The following is a 19,050-nucleotide window of genomic DNA, read 5'->3' on the forward strand; positions in this document are numbered from 1 at the left end:
TGTGGTACTGTGTCACAGTAAATGCACAGTGTAAAACTGAGAGACAGGAAGTCTGGATTTCATGCCTTCCTGTCTGTCACTCAGGAATCTGTCTCATGGCCGGTGGCCTCCTCACGGTGGCTCCGCCTCCCCCTTCATTGAGGATCTTCATGTGGGCGTGGTCAGAAATCTCCAGGGAGATGACCACCAGGCATCATTCATCAAGACGACTGTGAATGGGGCAGAAGGCGGCGAGAAGAACAGGAACTCCATCAACTACGAACGGCAGCAGGCGCAGGTAGGAGCTCGGCCGCCATTAAAGCACACCTGAACGAACCGTTACCGTGGACGCGTCTCATCGCTATGTGTCCGTCTGTCCGTCAGGCTCGGCTGTCCACAGACAGCAGCGTGTCCACCACCACCATCCTGACCCCGCCCACCTTACTCTGCACCATCTCTGAAACTCAGCACACAGGTAACAAACAGCCACGCCCCCGACATGAACCCAAACACCTCATTAAAGCAGCGAGCACAGCTGTGACCTCACATGTTTCTGCTCCCGCCGTCCTCCAGGTGGCGCCGTGCCCAGTGTCCCAGTCTGCCTGCATCTCACAGAAGAAGACCTGGAGGCCACAAAGCTCGACCCCAGAGAGGTTTTAACCTTGAAGTCTTTCTTCAGTTTCAGTGGCCTCCATCCCGACACACTAACATCTGCCAACATCTGTGTCTGCAGGTCGATAAGAACCTGAGGGAGAGTTCTGATGAAAACCTGATGGAGCACTCACAGAAGCAGTTTGGCTCCGAATCACAACCCACCGACGTGCTGCACCATCAGGTACACACAGCTGAGGGCCTGTACAGCGCGTGGCTGCCGATGAATGAACGTATCAGACGCTCATGCTTGTTGCTTTTGTTCCAGGTGAACAGCTCACCATCCACCTCTCATAGTGGCCTGCGGGCTGTTAGAGGTGTAGATAGCCCTCCTTCCTCCATCCACCCACTCCCCAAACAGCAGAATCTGCCTCAGAGGCCCACCAGTCTCCATCTGCTGCCCAAAGTCAAGGAGAGCGGCTTCACCTCGTCACGGCTGAAGCTGGGGAAGTTCAAGTCCAACCACCGACAGGTAGGGCTTAGATGTGACCGGGTTCTCCAGCTGATCCTCAGACAGCTTCGCCGTGACTCGACTCGGTGTTTCACCAGCTGAGCTGAAGCTGTATCAGGCGGGCCAACTGTGTCACTAATCCAAAATGCTTCATGTTCCAGGTGGAAACAGGTGTTGCCAAGATGAACACAGTGATGGTTGCTATGGCTGCAGAACCACACCTGGTAACCACGGTTACTAACAGCACAAACGTGAGAAGCAGTGCTGCAGCTGGAAGAGAGGTCCAGCCTATCACAACGGCCGGCAGCAGTCACAGCGCAGGCGTCCCCACCCTGGTGACGAACGGTGTGATAGGCGGAGGTCGAACCAATCCGGCGGGGCCGCAGACGGAGGACGAGGAGGGGACCATGGATGGAGGGGTGAGGGGAGGAGAAGACAGCCGTTTGAATCTCCTCAACTTCAGTCCTGATGAACATGAACCTCTGCTGAGCAGAGAGCAGCTTCCTGCTGAGAGCGAAGCCCCTCCTCCTGCTCATCATCGTCACAGCCGCGCTGGAAGCATCTTATCGGGCCGAGGCTCGAACTCCAACAACAACAACAACCGGCTAGCCCTGGCTTCATCAGCTGACCCTCCCCCAACTTCTGACCTGGAGCAGAAGGTTCAACTTTCTGCTCCTTCTGGTCTCCTTTCATCCAGCAAAGCCCTCTCACTGCAGGCCCCTCCCACCACCCACAGTCAAAGCGAAGGTGTGGATACAGGTCTGTGTTTCCAGGAAGACTCTGAAACCACGTCGACCCCCAGATGTGCCCAAAACTCAAAAGGTCACCCAGTGCGTTGTGTCACCGCTGCTTTGCCCCGAGGCTGCAAAGATTCTGACTTAACAAAAGCTTCAGTAAGCCAGGCCTCACCAGGACCCGACGCCCCAACAGAAGCATTAATCCTCCTTCAGAAACCTTCATCACCAGGAACTCCAGGAGCTTCGTCTCCAGAGGAGCAAACCCTCGAAGCTTTGGGATCTGAAGTTTCAGACACCACAGCTCCTGCAGAAGCTTCAGGTCCACAACTTGCAGGTCTCCAAAGTTCAGCTTTAGAGCCACAGACAGCAGGTCTGATGCGATCCCAGGTGGGACAGACCAAAGCCAGGAGACCTGAGCGGCCCTGTTCCCTGGACCTGTCCTCTCCCTGCACCTCCTCAGGTGAGTCATGTTTGTTCTTGAACTTTTAAACAAACTTATAAGCTGCAGGTTCCAGTTTTTCAAAACTGGCTCGAGCTGGACAGTCTGTAGCTGATTACACCGTGTACCACGACGTAACCAGGTCATCAGAGACAAACTGATTACAGTGATCTGTCTCTAAAACTCAGTACAGTACAGCCGTCATTATCAGCGTGTCAGGGCTCAGTCAGATCAGTCGAAGGCTTGAACTCCAGGTTTTCTGTGAGGGATCTGCAGCATGGGTGACCTCTGCAGCTCCACAAAGATGCAAAAACAGTGCAAACTCCTCACATCTGTAACACTTTCTTCTCCTCAGATGATGCTTTGGTGGTGGATAACGGCAGTCTGAGCGCCTCAGGGGAGAAAATCAAGCGTCGGGTCAAGACTCCATACACCCTGAAAAAATGGCGTCCGGCCTCCTGGGTGGTTTCCACAGATACGGCTCTTGACCCGGACTTCGAGTTTGACGCCAGTAGCAGCCAGAACCAGTTCTCATCCGGTGTTTGTAGAGCAGGAAGTGTCGGCATGCCTAAATTAAACCAGTCCAAATCCAGCATTGCGGTCTTTTTGGTTGGAGGCGGCGCCACGGCGACCACCACCTCTGAGCCCGACGGGATAACCTGCTTCTAAAGTGATCCGAAGTTTGCTTTTCTTTAAGATCTCATTAATTTTCTTGCTCTTTGTCTTCCTCTTCTTTTGTTGTGGATAAACGAGTCGGTAGCTGATACCTGTGTGGCCCCCGCAGCTCCAAACCAGAACCAAACCCTGCAGAGCCGACTCGGAGCTGGATGCAAAATCCGTCCCTCAGCAGGAACTTTTCATCAAATGACAGAATTTAAATTTCTAGTATGTGTTTGTTCATGGACAGGACCTGTCCTGTGATCAGCTGACCTCTGACACGTTTCCTAGATCAGGTTACCTGTGACGACCAAACAGTGGTGGTGTTGGTGATGAGGCCAAATGATTCTTCTGTGGCTGGTGGGTGTAGTCAGCTGTTTGTAGGGGGTGGGCTTGATCTACAGGAATCTCCATTGGATATTGAAGGAATTCCTTTCCGGAATACTTTCAGGCTTCGAAGGACTAGTTGTAGCTGCGAGCCTAGAGATCTCATTTGGTGTCCAAATGAAAGAAGCTTCCAGCTCCACAGACTCACTCCCGGCTCAAAAATCTGAGTGTACCTACAGTCTGTCGCCTCTTTATCTCTGCAGGTGTGTCACTGACCCTGTCGTAGGACTGAAGTGTCTCCAGCTGTGACTGCCAGTGTGGGTGGAGGTCTTCCCTCATGTTTCCTGTTGTGAGTAGGATGTGGCCGGCTGCTGAAGGGCATGGCCGAGAGCTCGTTGTAGGTCTGAGTGAGACATTCCCTTTGAGTTCTTTAGGCTTGTTTTCCTGCTGTGTCCTGTCCCACAGAGGGATCTGAATGCACTCAGCATCATCTTCTTTCACTTATAAGCGTTTGTGCTGCTGCTGCAGGACGTTGAACAGGACTAGCAGTGACTGTTTGGGTCTGACGTGGATCAGGGGTCGTCCCCTCTGAGAGCTCGATGCTGGCTGAGGCCTGAACCCAGCACAGACTTAAGAACTTCCCTGTTTTGGTAGAAAGGTTCATGCACCTCTGGGCTGGTAGTGCAGGTAGTCTGAATGACCAGAGGTGATGTTATCAAAACAGCAGTCATATCTTTATGCACTTTAACAATGAAATTTATTTAGGGACAGACCTTATAAAGGATACCTGGTGCAATTTTAGCAGTAACATTGACGTATGTAGGACGTCGTGTCGGTGTTGGCGTGTCTTTGTGCAGTAGTGGTGTGATCTGAAGAGGCGTTTCTGCTTGAAACAGTCAATCTAGCTATGCAGCTGCTCACGATGCCTCCTGTTGACGGTCTGTTTGGTTCAATGTGCAACAGATCGACAACCTTACTGTTGGACAACCTTTATTCTTTTTTATCCGCACTTTGTTTTACCGAAGAGTCTCGACTGCCTTCAGAGGTCTGCTGCAGTCAGCGCTGGAGAAAAGACGAGCCAGCGTCCCGTGGACTTTATTAAACCACGTGACCTGCGAACGTGACCTGCGAAACCTCGGCCATGTACGACCTTCTCAGGTAACAACACTGACGTCAGCAGGAACACCTGTTTGCTTTGTAAAATGATGAGCAGGAGATGAAACGAGGAGAAGAAGAGGACAGCAGCCATCAGACTGTACAGCTCAGACTTTGTTCCTGCTCATCACAACACGTTAGGTCTCATTTCCTGTTCCACCTCCAAGTAAACGCTTCCATCCTTTCAGTTTCAGACCAAAGGTGTAGCTGCTTCGAGCTGGGTGGAGGTCCGTGTGTAGGCTGTTTACACGTCACTCTTTCCTTTTGACTGTTCCAGAAAAACCAAATGTGCTCACATGTTTTACACACTAAAACATCTCTGTGCTTCTCAAAGAACATATATGCTAACAAACACTACTGCTACATCGTTACAGCAAGTAAATAAGCTCCGCCCATCAAAGACGTGGGTTTGTCACACCTATCGGTCCTTGGGCGCAGCTCATCATTGAGCACTGAGCACGTATGTTCTGCTGATTTCCATTTGATGTGTGCTCCTCGCAGAGTTCATGTAAACGTGGGCTCTGGAGTTTTACAGAAACAGGAAGGAAACAGAACTCTGCTTTCTTTGTCTTTATTTTTATTTGACTTTGCTTTGTGTTTCAGTTTTTTATACCAAACTGACTCTTTGCTCCTGTTTCTCCGAATGTTTCGATTTTTTATAAATGCACGTGTAACCTTTTACATTTATATGTGTTTATGTGACACTTCTCCTTTAAATGTGCACTTACTACAGGAAGTTATTCACATTTAGCACATTTCAAACTAACAATATTACAGCATCAGTGCAGTCAGCTGAAATATGATCATACTGTTAACTTTTATTGATGCCTTTCAAAATGATCTGTTTTGTTATGTCTGTGTTTTATACCGTTTGTACTGTTTTTAGATGCTGATGTGTGTATATTGTGTGGGTCATATCATGCAGCCTGACCGAGTGGAGGACTAGATGTAGATCTCTCACACTTACTGACTGAACCTGATTAACAAATGTGAAAGCAGCTTTCTGGAGTCGGTTTTAACCAACAGATAAATAATTAGTGATCATTTCCAGAGAACAAAGGCCATTAACTCGCTCAGACTTACTCTCTCCAGCCTCGATTAAAGAGCAAACCTTCAGAAAACACGCTCTATCAGCTTGAAGAAGAAGGTTTTTTTCAGTCCAGAAAACCACGTCGGTCTCTGTGGTGTTACCGCCACCTCTGTGTGACGTAGCATTGGCTGAACAGCGCCTCCTGTGCCCACACGTGGTAATTACAGGTTTCCAGACAACATGAACCAGCAACAAGCACCTCAGATGTGTTTCAGTAGAATAAAACTGGTTTGTGTATACGGACTTTGGCTTAAAGCTAGCCAACAAGAAAAAGGCTGCCTGCGATTTTAATTTACAGTTATGAAGCTCCCGCTGCATTTCTGTGCGGCGCACAAACGTCTCGATCGAGCGTTTCCTCTCGTGATGTTTGCCAGCTGAGCGATAGCCTCACGGGTAAAATGATTTTTGATGCTGTGACTTCTGTTTGTAACTCTGACTCGCAGCGTCTGAGTGGTGATGTCATGGTTTCTGAGAACAACGGAGATGTTAGCATAGCGCTGAGCTCCATCGTTACCACAGACAGTATAACAGACGGAAGTGATGTCGCCCGCTGATGTCTGAAGCCTCTAGATCAGCGTGTGACATTTTGAAACCAATGTCCCACGCTGTATCAGTCCCGCCCTAAGAAAAGGGGCGGGACTGATACTGCTCACTCATTGGCTAACAATTTCTGAGCAAAAGTTTAAAAAAATGAATAAATTATAACATGAACATAAATTTTTATTCGGTTTGACATGAAACAATTGATGGAGCTCAAACTCGTTAGGGAAGTATTTACCGAGGTGACAGACGTCTACAGGACAGGAAGTCTTGTTGCACCCACAGCTGTTGCCCCCTGGTGGCCTTTAAAATGAGTGCAGGTTTAAGGCATTTCTGCTTTGGCAGCAGTTTTCAGTTGCGTCCATCTGTTATACTGCCTGTGAGAGTTAGTATGAGATGTAAACCTTACATTTAGATCTGGTCTTGTTACTGAAGCACCTGCAGAAACAACTGAAGCTGTGGACTGCTGGACGTTCTCCGTTCTCGTGGCGTTTAGCTCGTGGCTAGTGCTGATGCTGAGAATGTGGCGCTGTGCCGCCGCTGAGGTTCCCTTTAAAGTCTTTTACTGTAGCTCATGTAGTCCTCATAATGCTCCGAGATTAAGCTCTCCACCTGTACAAACACATTTAGATGAACATATTCAGCACATTTAGCCTGCTGCATGATGGATCACATGACTGAAGTTCTGTCATTGGTTAGTTTGAACGTTCTGTGCTCCCGTGGTGGAGGAGTGGATGATTTAACCTGATAACCATCTGTGTGTATGATAGCTTCCAGTACTGTAAATACTCTGTGTACGTTCATATGGGACCAACTACCACAGTGTATACTGTATACATGCTCACAGCACCTCCCACACAGCATGCTGTACAAAGCTGCAGATTAAAGCTGCTGCTTCATGCTTCCATCCCCACATGTTGTATCTCCATGTAGACATAAAGTATCGCACGCTTCACTTCATCATGAAATAAAGAGCAGAGGATCCATGTGTGCACAAGTTTCATTTATTATGTGTACTTCCTGTGAGCAGGTGTTCATTAGCAGGTGACTCAAGTGTGAGAAACTGCATGATTGTGACTTACAAACATTTGTTTCTGTGCGTCTGCATTTCTCTAAGCGGGTTTTATGGAGTGACACCTGCAGACCAGAAGAGTTATCATTTGATATTTATAACATTTAATATCTGAGCGTTATGTAAACCTGAGAAAAATAAGAAAATACTGATGGCTTTTATTTGGTGGAGCTGGACATTTTATACAGACTGAAGTGGAGAGTGTGTCCTCAGTTATAAGGTACGGATTTTAAAAGATCTTCAAACAGAGTTTGGAGTAAAATAAAGTAAACATAAAGGAATAGAAAGAAACTTCCACACAAACTTTACTGTATAAACAGCTTTTATGTGTCATGTTTTATAGTTTCATTGCATGTTTAGGGTGAACAGAACACACATTACTTGATTTAGATTGTATTCTTTACTGGAAACCAATAAAAGCCTTTTTAATTGTCCTATTTTTAAGTTGCTCTCAACACCGTGTTTAGATTTTGAGCGTGGGAGGGGAATCTTAAATATGGCATTTTCTACTGGAGTTTGGCGGGAGTTACGTGACAATAGCGCAGCGCAGTGGTGTAATGTCAGTATTGCAGAAGACCGGCTGTTGGCACCAGAAGGAAAGCGAAGCATGTTTTTGTTGTGGGCGGAGGGAGCCAGCTCGTATCAGTGGGCGGAGCTTGTCAGTCTGCAGACTAGTGATGTGCGATACCACTGATTCCCTTTCTGATCTGATACCAAGTAATATTGGTGGTATCGGCGATACTGATCCGATACTTTGTACAAAAACTTATTTTTTTTACTGTATCTTTTATTGTATCTCAAATTATAGCATCATAATGATTACAGGACACCAGATTACTTGTTCTTATCGCTGAATAATGCAGAGTTCATCATATAGTAATAAAAAAACAGAAGTTGTGCCTATTTGAACACCTTGCCTGCCCGCAGCACTAAAGCACTCCGCGAGAGACGTCTGGCTCACCCTAGCAGCATCTGTCCCGCTCCTCCTCTTCAGTTCGCCTCAACATACCACATAAAGATCACTACTCTCCTCAGTGACAACAATACCTATGAAGCCTTAAAACGAGACCCCACAAGCAACTACAAAAAGAAAGTTATAGCTTGCCTTCAGGACCTTGAAAGAGACAAAAATCATTGACCGCCTCACATATCATATCACTTTATCCAGGGGATGCCATACCCTGCATTTATGGACTTCCTAAGATCCACAAGGAAGGGGTCCCACTCAGACCCATTGTCAGGAGCATAAACTCAGCCACTTACAACATCTCGAAACACCTTGCTACCATCCTGCACCTCTTGTGGGGAACATCCCACACCACATCGAGAACTCCACCGACAACGTCCAGAAACTTACCCTGGATCCAGATGAAACCATGGTGTCCTTTGATGTAGTCTCCCTCTTCACTTGCATACCCACCACGGAGGGAATGGAGACCGTCAGCAAACAACTACAAGAAGACAGCTCGCATTAGCATAGCACTGTTAGCATGTTAGCTGTCCAACAGGAGTGAGACAAACATTAAATCACAAACATGACGATATTTAATACAAGAAATCATGATTAGATCTAAACAGCAGATATATATATTTAAATCAAACAGATAGCTTATTAAATGCTTCTTTTTACCTTTTAATCAAAGGTCCACACCTGAACCTGTGCTCAGGTGTTCCTCTAAAGCAGGGCTCTCAAGCTGTGGGCCACTGCTGGCACTACGGTGGCCCTGAGAGGCCAAACAGACTGCAACTTAAAAAAAACATCAGCAATAAGAAAAACACTGCAAAAGTACACAAAACACAATGGAAATAGGAAAAAACACAAGTGTTTCTGGGGAGACAATAACCCGACGGACCCGTTGCAGGAGCCCAAAACACGGTAGGCGTGTTTTATCATGATTCATATCATACTGATGACGGATCTTTAGGCTAATAGTCAGGCTAACACTATTACCTCTCATCTTTTCTTTCCTCACAAAACAGATAGATCCCCCACTTCTTTCAATTCTTACTATATTTTGGTTCCTGTAACTGGTCCGTCGGGTTATTGTCTCCCCAGAAACACTTGTGTTTTTTCCTATTTCCGTTGTGTTTTGTGTGCTTTTGCAGCGTTTTTCCTACTGCTGGTGTTTTCTTAAGTTGGCGCCGTATGGCACTGTCGTCTCATTGGACGGCCACTTTAGTGTTCAAGTAGTACAAACAAAACAAAACAAGTAAACACCCACAAAGATTTCCTAAAATGTTTGGTTTTTTAAATTTCAAATATTGTATAAAAACACACACTTTTTTACCCCCCTCTTAACAAACTGAAGCCTTTCATTGAGTCACCAAATGAACACCTGGCAGCACTTCTGTTATCATTGTGTTCGTATTTAACAAAATAAAAGCGCAGACATAAGTGTACACATTAGTTGTGACTCTCACTGAGCTAACACACCCAATCCCTCAGCATGTTTGTGCTCTCTGCTCATGTTGCCTTCATATTCAATCATTTTTGGGTTTTTTTAAATAACTTATTTTAACATTGCACTCAACAACAAACAAATCCCCCCTAACAAAAAAAAGTCAAACATCAAACTGCGTTATATTTTTTCATGTCAATGTACGGGCCACAAGTAGGGGTGATACGGGCCGCGAGTTTGAGACCCTCTAGACTCACACCAAGCTGGCCCAATCACATCTTTGAGAAAACTCCCCTTACAGGTGGGATTGGCCCTTCAGAAAAAGAGTGACAAATGAAATGGATGGAACTGTGGCAGATGATGAAGATGGGCCCACTGAGGAAGACCTGAAGAGGCTGTGTGCAGCTGAAGCTAACGGTGGACTGTTAGCCCATTAAATGAGAGGTGATGGTCCACGTCTCTACACTGGAACATCAGACCTGTATGGCTCCTCCTGCAGGTGTATCTGAGCAGTCCCTCCAGAGCCTGGCTCCGGGGCATGGGGTCCTGGGCGAGATCATTAGGTTATTTGTTTAATTGGACTTAGTCTAATCCCACATTCACATTTCCCACGGAGACTCATCAGTCTGGTCCTGGTCGTGTAAACCGCTCGTAACTCGCCCTGATATCCAGGGGTTACTTTATTCTGACAGTTAAATATTATAAAACAACACTGACGTGAAGGTTTGTTTTCTGTATGTGACAAACAACAAGCAACGGGCCACTGAATAACAAACTATATAAAAGTCATTAAATAGAGCACAGTCCCATTAACTTCACTGAATTATCATGTTTCAATCCACCTGAATGTAATAATTATCTGAATGGGAAAATCGGGAGGAAATCCTCAGATCACTGTGAAAATGCTCCATCATCTCCACACAATAAATCCAGACGAGCGTGTGTGTAGTGCTGAAATCATGCTTTATTAAATCAGTAATGCACAAATCTCAAGGAGGAGGAAACAATTCTACATCAACAGATCAATGAACTCAAAGTGCAGGGCGAGACTTAACTGCTTTCTCTTCACGGGACATGAAGTCCCTGTGGCGAACGAAGGAGACCCTGACTACTGACACGGTGAAACGACTAAAAGCTACAAACACTCAAACACACAAAGCATGTTGCTAACTGTCCTCCGAGAGACGGCGCTGCTTCTGCACAGAAGAGCCGGCTCTGACTTTCTCTTCACTTATTTGGCCAGGAGATGTTCTGTTTTCCAAAGCCAGGCCGGCCGTCCTGCGCCAGAAGCAGCGCTCTTCATTAAAATGATCTTAACGCTCCGAGTGCAGGCCGCTCACACTCGGAGCCGGTCATCAAATTGTGGTGGTACGACACAGTCGGTCTGAGCGCAAGGCCGTTTTGCGCTGCTTACACGAGGGTAATGAAAACAGCACTCGGGGTCTTACGCTCATGGTACAATTCATATGAAACTGTAATATCCCACGCTCAGGAGCGCGTCCAAAAAACAATAAAATAAAATAAAAAACGTTGTCCTTCTGTTTCTGATTTATAACGTCAGCAGGGAACCTCTCTACCTGCCGAGGCAATCTTAAAGACTTCAACTTACCGTTGAGGCACAGATTTTAGTTTCTTGGTTTCACAGGGTATTCGTTCCAGCGGAAACTTTCTCCTGTTCAAACATTTGTTCTTTTGTTTCAGTTAATATTATATTGTCATAAATAACAATGCATACATTTCCCATAACCGTTAAATTCGGCTATATACATTATGTACATGTCACAGAAACGTCTGTCAAAAATCCTAAGTCATAACTGTCCAATATGGCACATTTTATAACAACTTTAGACTTTAGTCTAGTTTGGCATAAATTAATGTCAAAAATAGTTCATATTTACAAGAACAGAAATCCAGATCTTTATCAAGTAGGATTATTGGTGCTGCGTCACTAAATAAAGAGGTTCTGGATGAGGGAAACGGGGGACGTGAATTGACTTTGTCTTCCTTTTTACATGGACCGAATGCGAATGTTGACGGTTGCAGAGTCGGAGCCGAGCTCGTTGGACAGTCTGAGGGTGTACGCTCCGGCATCAGCCTCCTTCACTGCAGAGATCACGAGGGTGGAGAGGTCAGTGGTATTCTCCACGTGGTATCGCTCATCCCCATTGGGGAGCGTCCGACCTGAGCGGACCCACTGGACAGAGGGTGTGGGGTCTCCAGAGAACATCCCCACTACGGTTAGAGACTTCCCCGGCTCTGCGCACACATCCTCTGGAAGAGCTTCGACCTTTGGTGGAGTGCCTGTTAGAGAAGAGAACGTTGGATGAAGACTCTGTTACGGTCAAAGGCTGTGTGAGAACAGCAGGCTGCTGGTGACGACCATGTGTTTGTCTTCCCTCGTATGTTGTTGCAAACATATCAGTGCAGATATTTGAATCATAAGCTGATGATAACAGTGAGAGGAGGAAAGGAGAAATGCCACAATGCTTTCACCATTACAGTTGCTGTCACACAGAAACTCATTCGGGTCCTGCTGTCTGAGTTTACATGCACATTTTGAAAGTCGTCTCACCTCTTTTAATCCCCGTGGTGAGGGCCTTCAGTGAGGACGAGGACTCGGCATGCGTATGAGCAGACATTTCCATCATCGTGCTCCTGGAGCTCATGGAAACCACCGACTCGGCCATCGTGGCTGACATGCTAGTCGCAGACATGCTCTCAAATGAAAACCCGGCAGCAGCAGAGCGGGAGCTGCTGCTGACACTGCTGGCCTGCATGGAAGCTGCTTCCATGTGAACTGAGGAGGCCATGAATCTTTTCTGCATGCTCACTGCAGTGTCAGTAGAAGCTCTTTGTTCTGCGATTATAATTTTTGTCGGTTCTTCAACAAGAGCTGTAAGGATGCAGATGACAAGCACATGGCTCATATCACAATGTGCACAGTTACTGCAAACCATTTGCGTACACTGAGTGTAAGCTGAGGATGCTCAAGTGCCTTGGATTTCCACTAAATAGTGACTTTGGTGCAGTCCAAGACTCATTAGCATACAAGCTAATTAAACACACTGTGACACGGTGTCTGAAACGCAGCGGCGGTAACTTACTGAGGACGTTGAGGGACGCAGTTGCAGAGCACTGTCCAAACTGATTTTTGGCCTTTACTGTGTATTTCCCACTGTCTGCAACTGTGGCTTCACGTATCTCCAGAGTATACACATTCTTAGAGCGGCTCAGTTTCAAGTTTGATGTGACAGATATCTGCAAACAGTTAAGTAATTTAGAATTGGCTTAAAGACTAATTCAACTGGCTGATTTCCATAAATCTTCTGAAGAAAACACTCACAATCATGTTGTCTTTCAACCACTCCACTTCAGGAGAAGGCTCTCCTGCAATTTCACACATGAATTTCACATTTTGTCCTTCATTAACATTCTGGGACCTGGGCTGCACCAGAAAATGAGGCGCGTCTGATCGCTTGGTGGTGACCGTGGTGTTAAACTGACACCGGACCAGTCCTCGCTGTGTTTGCGCCTCACACGTGAGGATCCCCTGCTCATGCTCAGTCACCGTCCTGATGGTTAGGGTGTGGTCACTTCCAGATACTCCATATCTGTACTGCTCCGAGTTGGTCAGTTCAACCCCGTTTAGGATCCATCTGACGTCAGAGGCACCAGGGACGCTCGCCCTCAGTGTTAGAGACTGGCCCTCTGTGATCGACATCTGGCTGTGGGAGGTCTTCACCTCCTTTACAGAAGACGAGATTTCTTCATGGATCATTTCTCTTTTTACAACTTCCTCAGAGATTTCAGCTTTTGTTTTGGAGCTCTTTGAGCCTAGAAAAGACATAAGAAAGACATTATGTCAGGAAAGAGTTTAAACTAGGCGTGTCAAACTCATTTTACAGCCATCTCCACATGATAACGAAAAAGCTGCTGTGATAAAGAAAGAAATCTGTCAGCACGACTCTTTGGAGTTAAATGGGAGAACACGCATGAGGTTTAAGGCCTGGACCTTTTGTCCAACACAATGGAAAATGGCTGAGAATAAAAATGGGTATCACTTTACCCAGCTCCTAATTTTTAAAAATTCTGCAGTCGCCAATTTCACTGAAATGCAGACGTAATTTTGACACCTCTGGTTTAAACATTTGTAGGTGTACAAATCAGGTGTAGACTTACCTTGTACACTGACAGTACACATAGTTGAAACTGCTCCAGCGCTGTTTGTAGCAGTGCACTTGTACACCCCACTATCAGAGGCCTCCAATTCATAGATCTCGAGATGAGCTGAGCCAGAATCCTCAAATAATTCATACTTTCCACCTTGAGACAAAACCTGCCCATACAGAAAATATGACTGGATTTCTAAATAAGGTAAATATGATGCATTTCCCTCAAATATTATTAAAAACAAATTCTGGAATAGTTCAAGTGTTTGATTAGGTTACCTTTCCATCCTTCATCCACGAGATTGTAGGTGTGGGCTCTCCTGTCAACTTTACTGACAGCTTCACAGCAGAATCAGAGTACGCTGTGATGTCACTCAGCCCAACAGAGAAGGACGGCTTCTTTCCAAGAGGCGGTGACATCACTCTCTTTGGCTTGATTGGAGAAATCGCTCGTTCCTTCTGAGATGTGACTGGGGATTTGGGAGTAGGAGATTTTGGGGTTGGAGATTTGGGTGTTGGAGATTTTGGTGTTGGGGATTTTGGTGAGACTGGAGACTTCACTCTCTGTGGTGACTTGACTGGCTCAGGGGATTTCACCCTCTGGGGAGATTTGACCGGTTCAGGGGACTTTGCAAGAGGGGATTTAGCTTCTGGAGAAGTTATTCTGGGAGGGGCAACCACTTTCTCCTTTGACTCAGACTTCCGGATGGTCAGGGTGAAATGGGCTTCTTGTTTGCCTCCAGCGTTTTCGACTAAGAGAGTGTAGCTGCCTTCATCTGACATCTCAACAGAGGAGATCTCAAAGGAGGAGTTGTACTGAGTAGACACAATGTGGTGTCGGGCAGAGGGAGCAACAACTGCTCCTTCACGCAGCCAGCTTATAGAAGGTGCTGGTTCGCCATCCACATCACATTCAAATCTGGCAGTGTGTCCCTCCTCTAAAGTGAGGGACTGTGGCTTAGTCAGAATTTTGGCAGGGACACTGGGCTTCTCCTTTGGCTTCTCAACAACAGTAGTGGTCTCCTTCACAGTCTCAGTTACAGCTTCCGTTACTGATGTTTTAGAGGATGAGACGTGATATACCTCTGTTTTGGTCATCTCTGGCAGATGGGCAGATGGAGGCTCCTCATCTTTGCGAAGTGAAGAGAAGGCAGCGTATTCATCTGCTACATCTAGTGTGGCATAGTCAGAAGTCTCTCCTTTGGCATTCTTGCAAACCACACGGTAGGTGCCAGAATCTTCAGTCATACAGTTGATGATCTGGAGAGTCAGGACTCCACTGATGTTGGTCATGGTATATTTGCTGCTCCCATGGATTTGTTTTCCATTGTGGAACCACTTGACCTCAGGTTCAGGTTTGGCCTGGATATTCAGGGTAAATCTTGTGTTGGACCAATAAGGTACACGATGAGATCGCATCCTGACAGTAATCCGTGGGGGATGGTCAAGGCTGAAGGGTGCTTGTGTCACCACCTCAACCTTTCTCTCTACAGATCTTCTCTCTGATCTCAGAGCCTGCTTTCTCTCCTCATACCTGGACATGAAGTCAACCTTAGGGAGTGTCACATCTGTCTTGACAGCCTTTTCTGGGGTAGGGGATCTTTTCCTCATGGGCTCTGGGAGCTTTTTGATTGGTTTAGGGATATATTCTGAGGTAAAAGCTGTCAGGTGCTCAGATTCTGTGACTTCAGAGATTCTTGAAACAGCAACAGTGCTTTCCTTTTGTGAGATTCGTGTCTTCTCCTCAAACTCCATTCGTTTGAGTTCACTCTTGTAAGAGGTGATTCTCTGAGCAGTCGTGTGTGGCCGCAGCAGCTCCTGGTCCTCTCGTTCTTCATACACCCTCTGCTTTTGTCTTGGAGGTTTATAAGTTGTTTTGTCATGACGCTGGCGGAGATCAACAAAACTTGGGCCAGCCTCATATTTGGATGGAATTCTGTAGGAATCATATCTGTGAACTTCTTCTTCCTCTTCATCGTCACCGTAGGTCCTTCTAGGAGATGAGGGACGCAGGGCAGACAACTCAAAGCGAACTGGACTAAGGCTAGGTGGAGAAGCGGAGTAGCCAAGCTCCAGTTCTTCCTCCAGACGAAGCCTCTCCTCCTCAGTTCTCTTCATGGACAGATACTCATTCACAGGAAGCAGCAGCTCCTCATCTGACAGGTCACCTAGAGACCTCCTCCTGATTCTGTGGTAGGTCTCCATCTCAGGAGAAGGAGTGCGATGCCTTGCTGGCCTCACAGTCTCCAAGTCATCCTGAGTCATAGATGAAATGCGCCACTTTGGCTTATATTGGTCCTTAATCCTGATTGGTACCTCATAGAACTGCTCCCACCGAGACAGACGGATACGCTTCATCCTTTTCTGTGGGATTTTCTCCATTGGCTCAGGGAATTCATACTGATCCCGCAATTTCTTATACCATTTCATGTCAGAAAGAGGTTTGAAGTGTTTTATTTCTACATCTTCTTCAAGAACAGCTGGGTTAACGATACGAGGTGTGGGGACAACATAGGGCATACGCAGTCTCTTCTCATCTGCTCTCTTCTTCCTCTCCTCTTGCTCTTTCTGTATCTCAGCTTCAGTCTTCTCACCCTTCTTAGTTGTAACAGCAGGTTTAAACATGGTGGCGGCTTCCCTGACAGCTTCTACTGCTGCAGGTGGTAGGGGGGTGACAACAGTGCCAGCCAAAATCTGAGAGAGCCTAACTTTTTTGTCTAATTCTTCCTTTCTGGCAATCTTTTGCTTCTCCTTTTCACTGGGCTCATATTCCTTCTTTACATGAGCGGTGCGCTCCACTTTCAGTGTGGCCTGGCAACTGGCGGATCCAGCAGAGTTGGTAGCAGTAACTCTGTACACACCAGAATCCTCAGGAAGAGTGTCCTTCACATGAAGAATGTAGTAATCCAGGCCCTCATGGACAACCTCGATGGATGGTCCAAAGGCTAAAGGCGTGCCATCCTTCTCCCATTTCAGTGATGGACGACCAGATACTCTGATCTCAAAACGTATGTCCTGGCCCTCCTTACAATCGATATTTGCAAGCACACGTTTAAACATGGGCCTCAGGGTGAGATCTGCTGGTTTAGGTCGAGGAACAACAGTGAGACGAGCCTTGCAACTGTCATCCCCATACCTGTTACGGGCCACAACGCTGTACTCTGCATCATCTTCGGTCTCCACATTGTGGATAATCAGCTGGTACAAGCCCTTGTCACTGATGAAAGTGTATTTCCTTTCATCATGTCCAGGGATAAGCTTTTGTCCAGATTTGTGCCAGATGACACGAGGCTCAGGGTGCACAGTAATGGTAACACCAAAGCGCACATCCTCACCCATATAAGCTGTATGGTTGACCAGAGGAAGTGTAAACTCTGGTGGCTTCTGAAGCATTCTGGCAGTATCTACTCTGCGCTTTGTTCTCTTAACCACACGGGCAGTGAAGAAATCGCGGTAAGACCTAACACTGCTGATAAACAGCTCAGCGTAGGCACTGTCCTCACCATACTCATTTACAACCTTGCATCTGTACGTGCCATCATCTGCTCTTGTGACCTTATTGATGGTGATTACTGCCAGACCATCTTCATATTCAATTTCATACTTGTCACTAGCTTCAAGTTGCTTGACACCACAGTACCATGTTACTTCAGTAGTGCTATCATAGTTGTCAATGTTGCAAATGAACTTCACGTTGTCACCCTCATTCACCACTGCGTGGCCAATCTGCCCTGCAAGAGGACCATGTTCAAATGGTGCAATTTTCACCTTAGCAACAAAGACGCCACGCTGAGACCTAATGGAACCCCCGCTAGCCACACGGGCACCAGAGACAACAGTGTTCCACTCTTTCCTCACCATTGTCTGGCAGTATCTCTTGTGCCTGCCAGTTGGGATTGCTCTGGCACTGATCTCCTCTGCAGGTTTGGTGAGCCAAGGATGTGCCAGTGCCTCAGCTGCAGTCATCCGATGCTTACGCTCCTTTGTCATTAAGCGGTCTGTGAAGTCTAGTGCTTCGACACTGACTTGCTTGAAGGATTCATCATCATAGCTGTAGGCTGCACTGGAAATGTTGTCGATCGTCTGTTGGTTGGTTTCAGCTGTGAACGGATTAAGGCCACTGAGAAGCACATAGGCGAGAACACCAACCGACCACATGTCAGTGACTGTGCTAACCATGTCACACTGGTGGATCTCAGGGGCAGCATACTCTGCTGTGGTATATTGAATCTTGATTTGGTCTCCAGGAGTCAGGTGTCTGGACTGTCCCAGCTCAATAATCTTCACATTCGAGCTGGTTCTAGTAGTGTATATAATATTCTCAGGTCTGATATCAAAGTGTCCATAACTCTGAGTGTGAAGGAACTCAAGAGCTGAGCAGACTTGCCTGATGTAGTTAACAATTTCACGCTCATTAAGTTCAAACTCTGCTATACTGAGGCGCTCAAATATGTCAACACCTGAGATGAAATCATAGATCATCACCAGCTCCTCCGGGCTGTCGAAGGACTCGTGGAGGAGAAGGTAATTGGCATGTCTGGCCAAATTCAGTGTTGCAATTTCTTTCTTTACTAATGTCTGATCAGCACCTCTCACTTTGACAAATTTAGCCATGTAAGTCTTTTCAGAGCTAATTTCAACACAGCGGTGGACAATGCCGAACTGCCCTCTGCCCAATTCCTCTGCAATGGCAAATTTGTTGTGCAGATTCTTGGCATCAGAGTGTGGAGCCTTGCTCCTGGGGACATATCCTGTATCATCAACCTCCCTGTCATAGAGCAGAACTCGGGATTTGTCCTCTTTTGTCATGACAGGTCCACTTGACTCAGATGGGGCACTCTGTCCAAACTTGTTTTCAGCAATAATTCTGAACTGATAGCTCGTTCCGCCAAACAGATTGGTAACTGTGTAATGGGTGTCACGGGACTGGGCAACACGCTGCCACCTCTCAGCTGTGGTGGGGCACTTCTCAATGATATAGCTGATGACCTTACTGCCACCATCATTTGCTGGTGCCACCCAGTTCAGTGTCACAGAGTCTCTCGCGACATCACTGGCTTTGACACCACGTGGAGGATCAGGCACATCAGCTACATCCAGCTCAACTGTTTGCTGGTCAATGCCAAATCTGTTCTTGGCACAGACGATGTAAAAACCAGCGTCCTTCTTCTCCACTCCATTGGGAAACACCAAAGAAGTGAATGATCTGGTGACAATGACCTGGTAGTGTCCATTGCTGTCAATTAGATCTTGTCCTTTTTGCCATGTGATGACAGGATCTGGTTTTCCACTGAAAGGAATCTTGATATTAACCACCTCTCCACGCAGGGCAGGGATGGCTTCCTTGTCCTTCAGATTCTTTGGCAGGTTGATCTTGGCAGGAA

General features: G+C 46.7%; 2 protein-coding genes across 3 annotated transcripts in view; one reads left to right on the forward strand and one right to left on the reverse strand.

Moving 5' to 3' along the window:
• LOC147312151 (bone morphogenetic protein receptor type-2-like) overlaps positions 1–7,535 on the forward strand; it is a 28,216-nt gene extending 20,681 nt beyond the window's left edge. Inside the window, exons 13-19 of one of the 2 annotated variants that reach the window (XM_086265681.1) lie at positions 85–277; positions 364–454; positions 553–632; positions 713–814; positions 899–1,102; positions 1,243–2,278; positions 2,613–7,535. In XM_086265681.1, coding sequence (XP_086121807.1) covers positions 85–277; positions 364–454; positions 553–632; positions 713–814; positions 899–1,102; positions 1,243–2,278; positions 2,613–2,926 — 2,020 coding nt within the window. In that variant the 3' untranslated portion in view covers positions 2,927–7,535. Of the gene's footprint in view, positions 1–84; positions 278–363; positions 455–552; positions 633–712; positions 1,103–1,242; positions 2,279–2,612 lie in introns of both variants that reach the window. The other variant, XM_086265680.1, reaches the window with a different exon arrangement.
• A 2,906-nt stretch (positions 7,536–10,441) lies between these two features.
• Positions 10,442–19,050, reverse strand: part of LOC147312152 (titin-like) — a 175,449-nt gene continuing 166,840 nt past the window's right edge. Inside the window, exons 242-247 of the mRNA XM_086267313.1 lie at positions 13,946–19,050; positions 13,677–13,833; positions 12,841–13,331; positions 12,602–12,755; positions 12,070–12,390; positions 10,442–11,798 (exon numbers count right to left, since the gene is read on the reverse strand). Coding sequence (XP_086123439.1) covers positions 11,506–11,798; positions 12,070–12,390; positions 12,602–12,755; positions 12,841–13,331; positions 13,677–13,833; positions 13,946–19,050 — 6,521 coding nt within the window. The 3' untranslated portion in view covers positions 10,442–11,505. The remainder of the gene's footprint in view (positions 11,799–12,069; positions 12,391–12,601; positions 12,756–12,840; positions 13,332–13,676; positions 13,834–13,945) is intronic.

The sequence above is a fragment of the Aulonocara sp. 'chitande type north' Nkhata Bay genome, linkage group LG16, assembly GCF_057382095.1.
Source record: "Aulonocara sp. 'chitande type north' Nkhata Bay isolate Kocher_YH1m ecotype deep benthic linkage group LG16, A_spYH_male_GT1.1, whole genome shotgun sequence".
In the NCBI taxonomy this organism is placed as follows: Eukaryota; Metazoa; Chordata; class Actinopteri; order Cichliformes; family Cichlidae; genus Aulonocara; species Aulonocara sp. 'chitande type north' Nkhata Bay.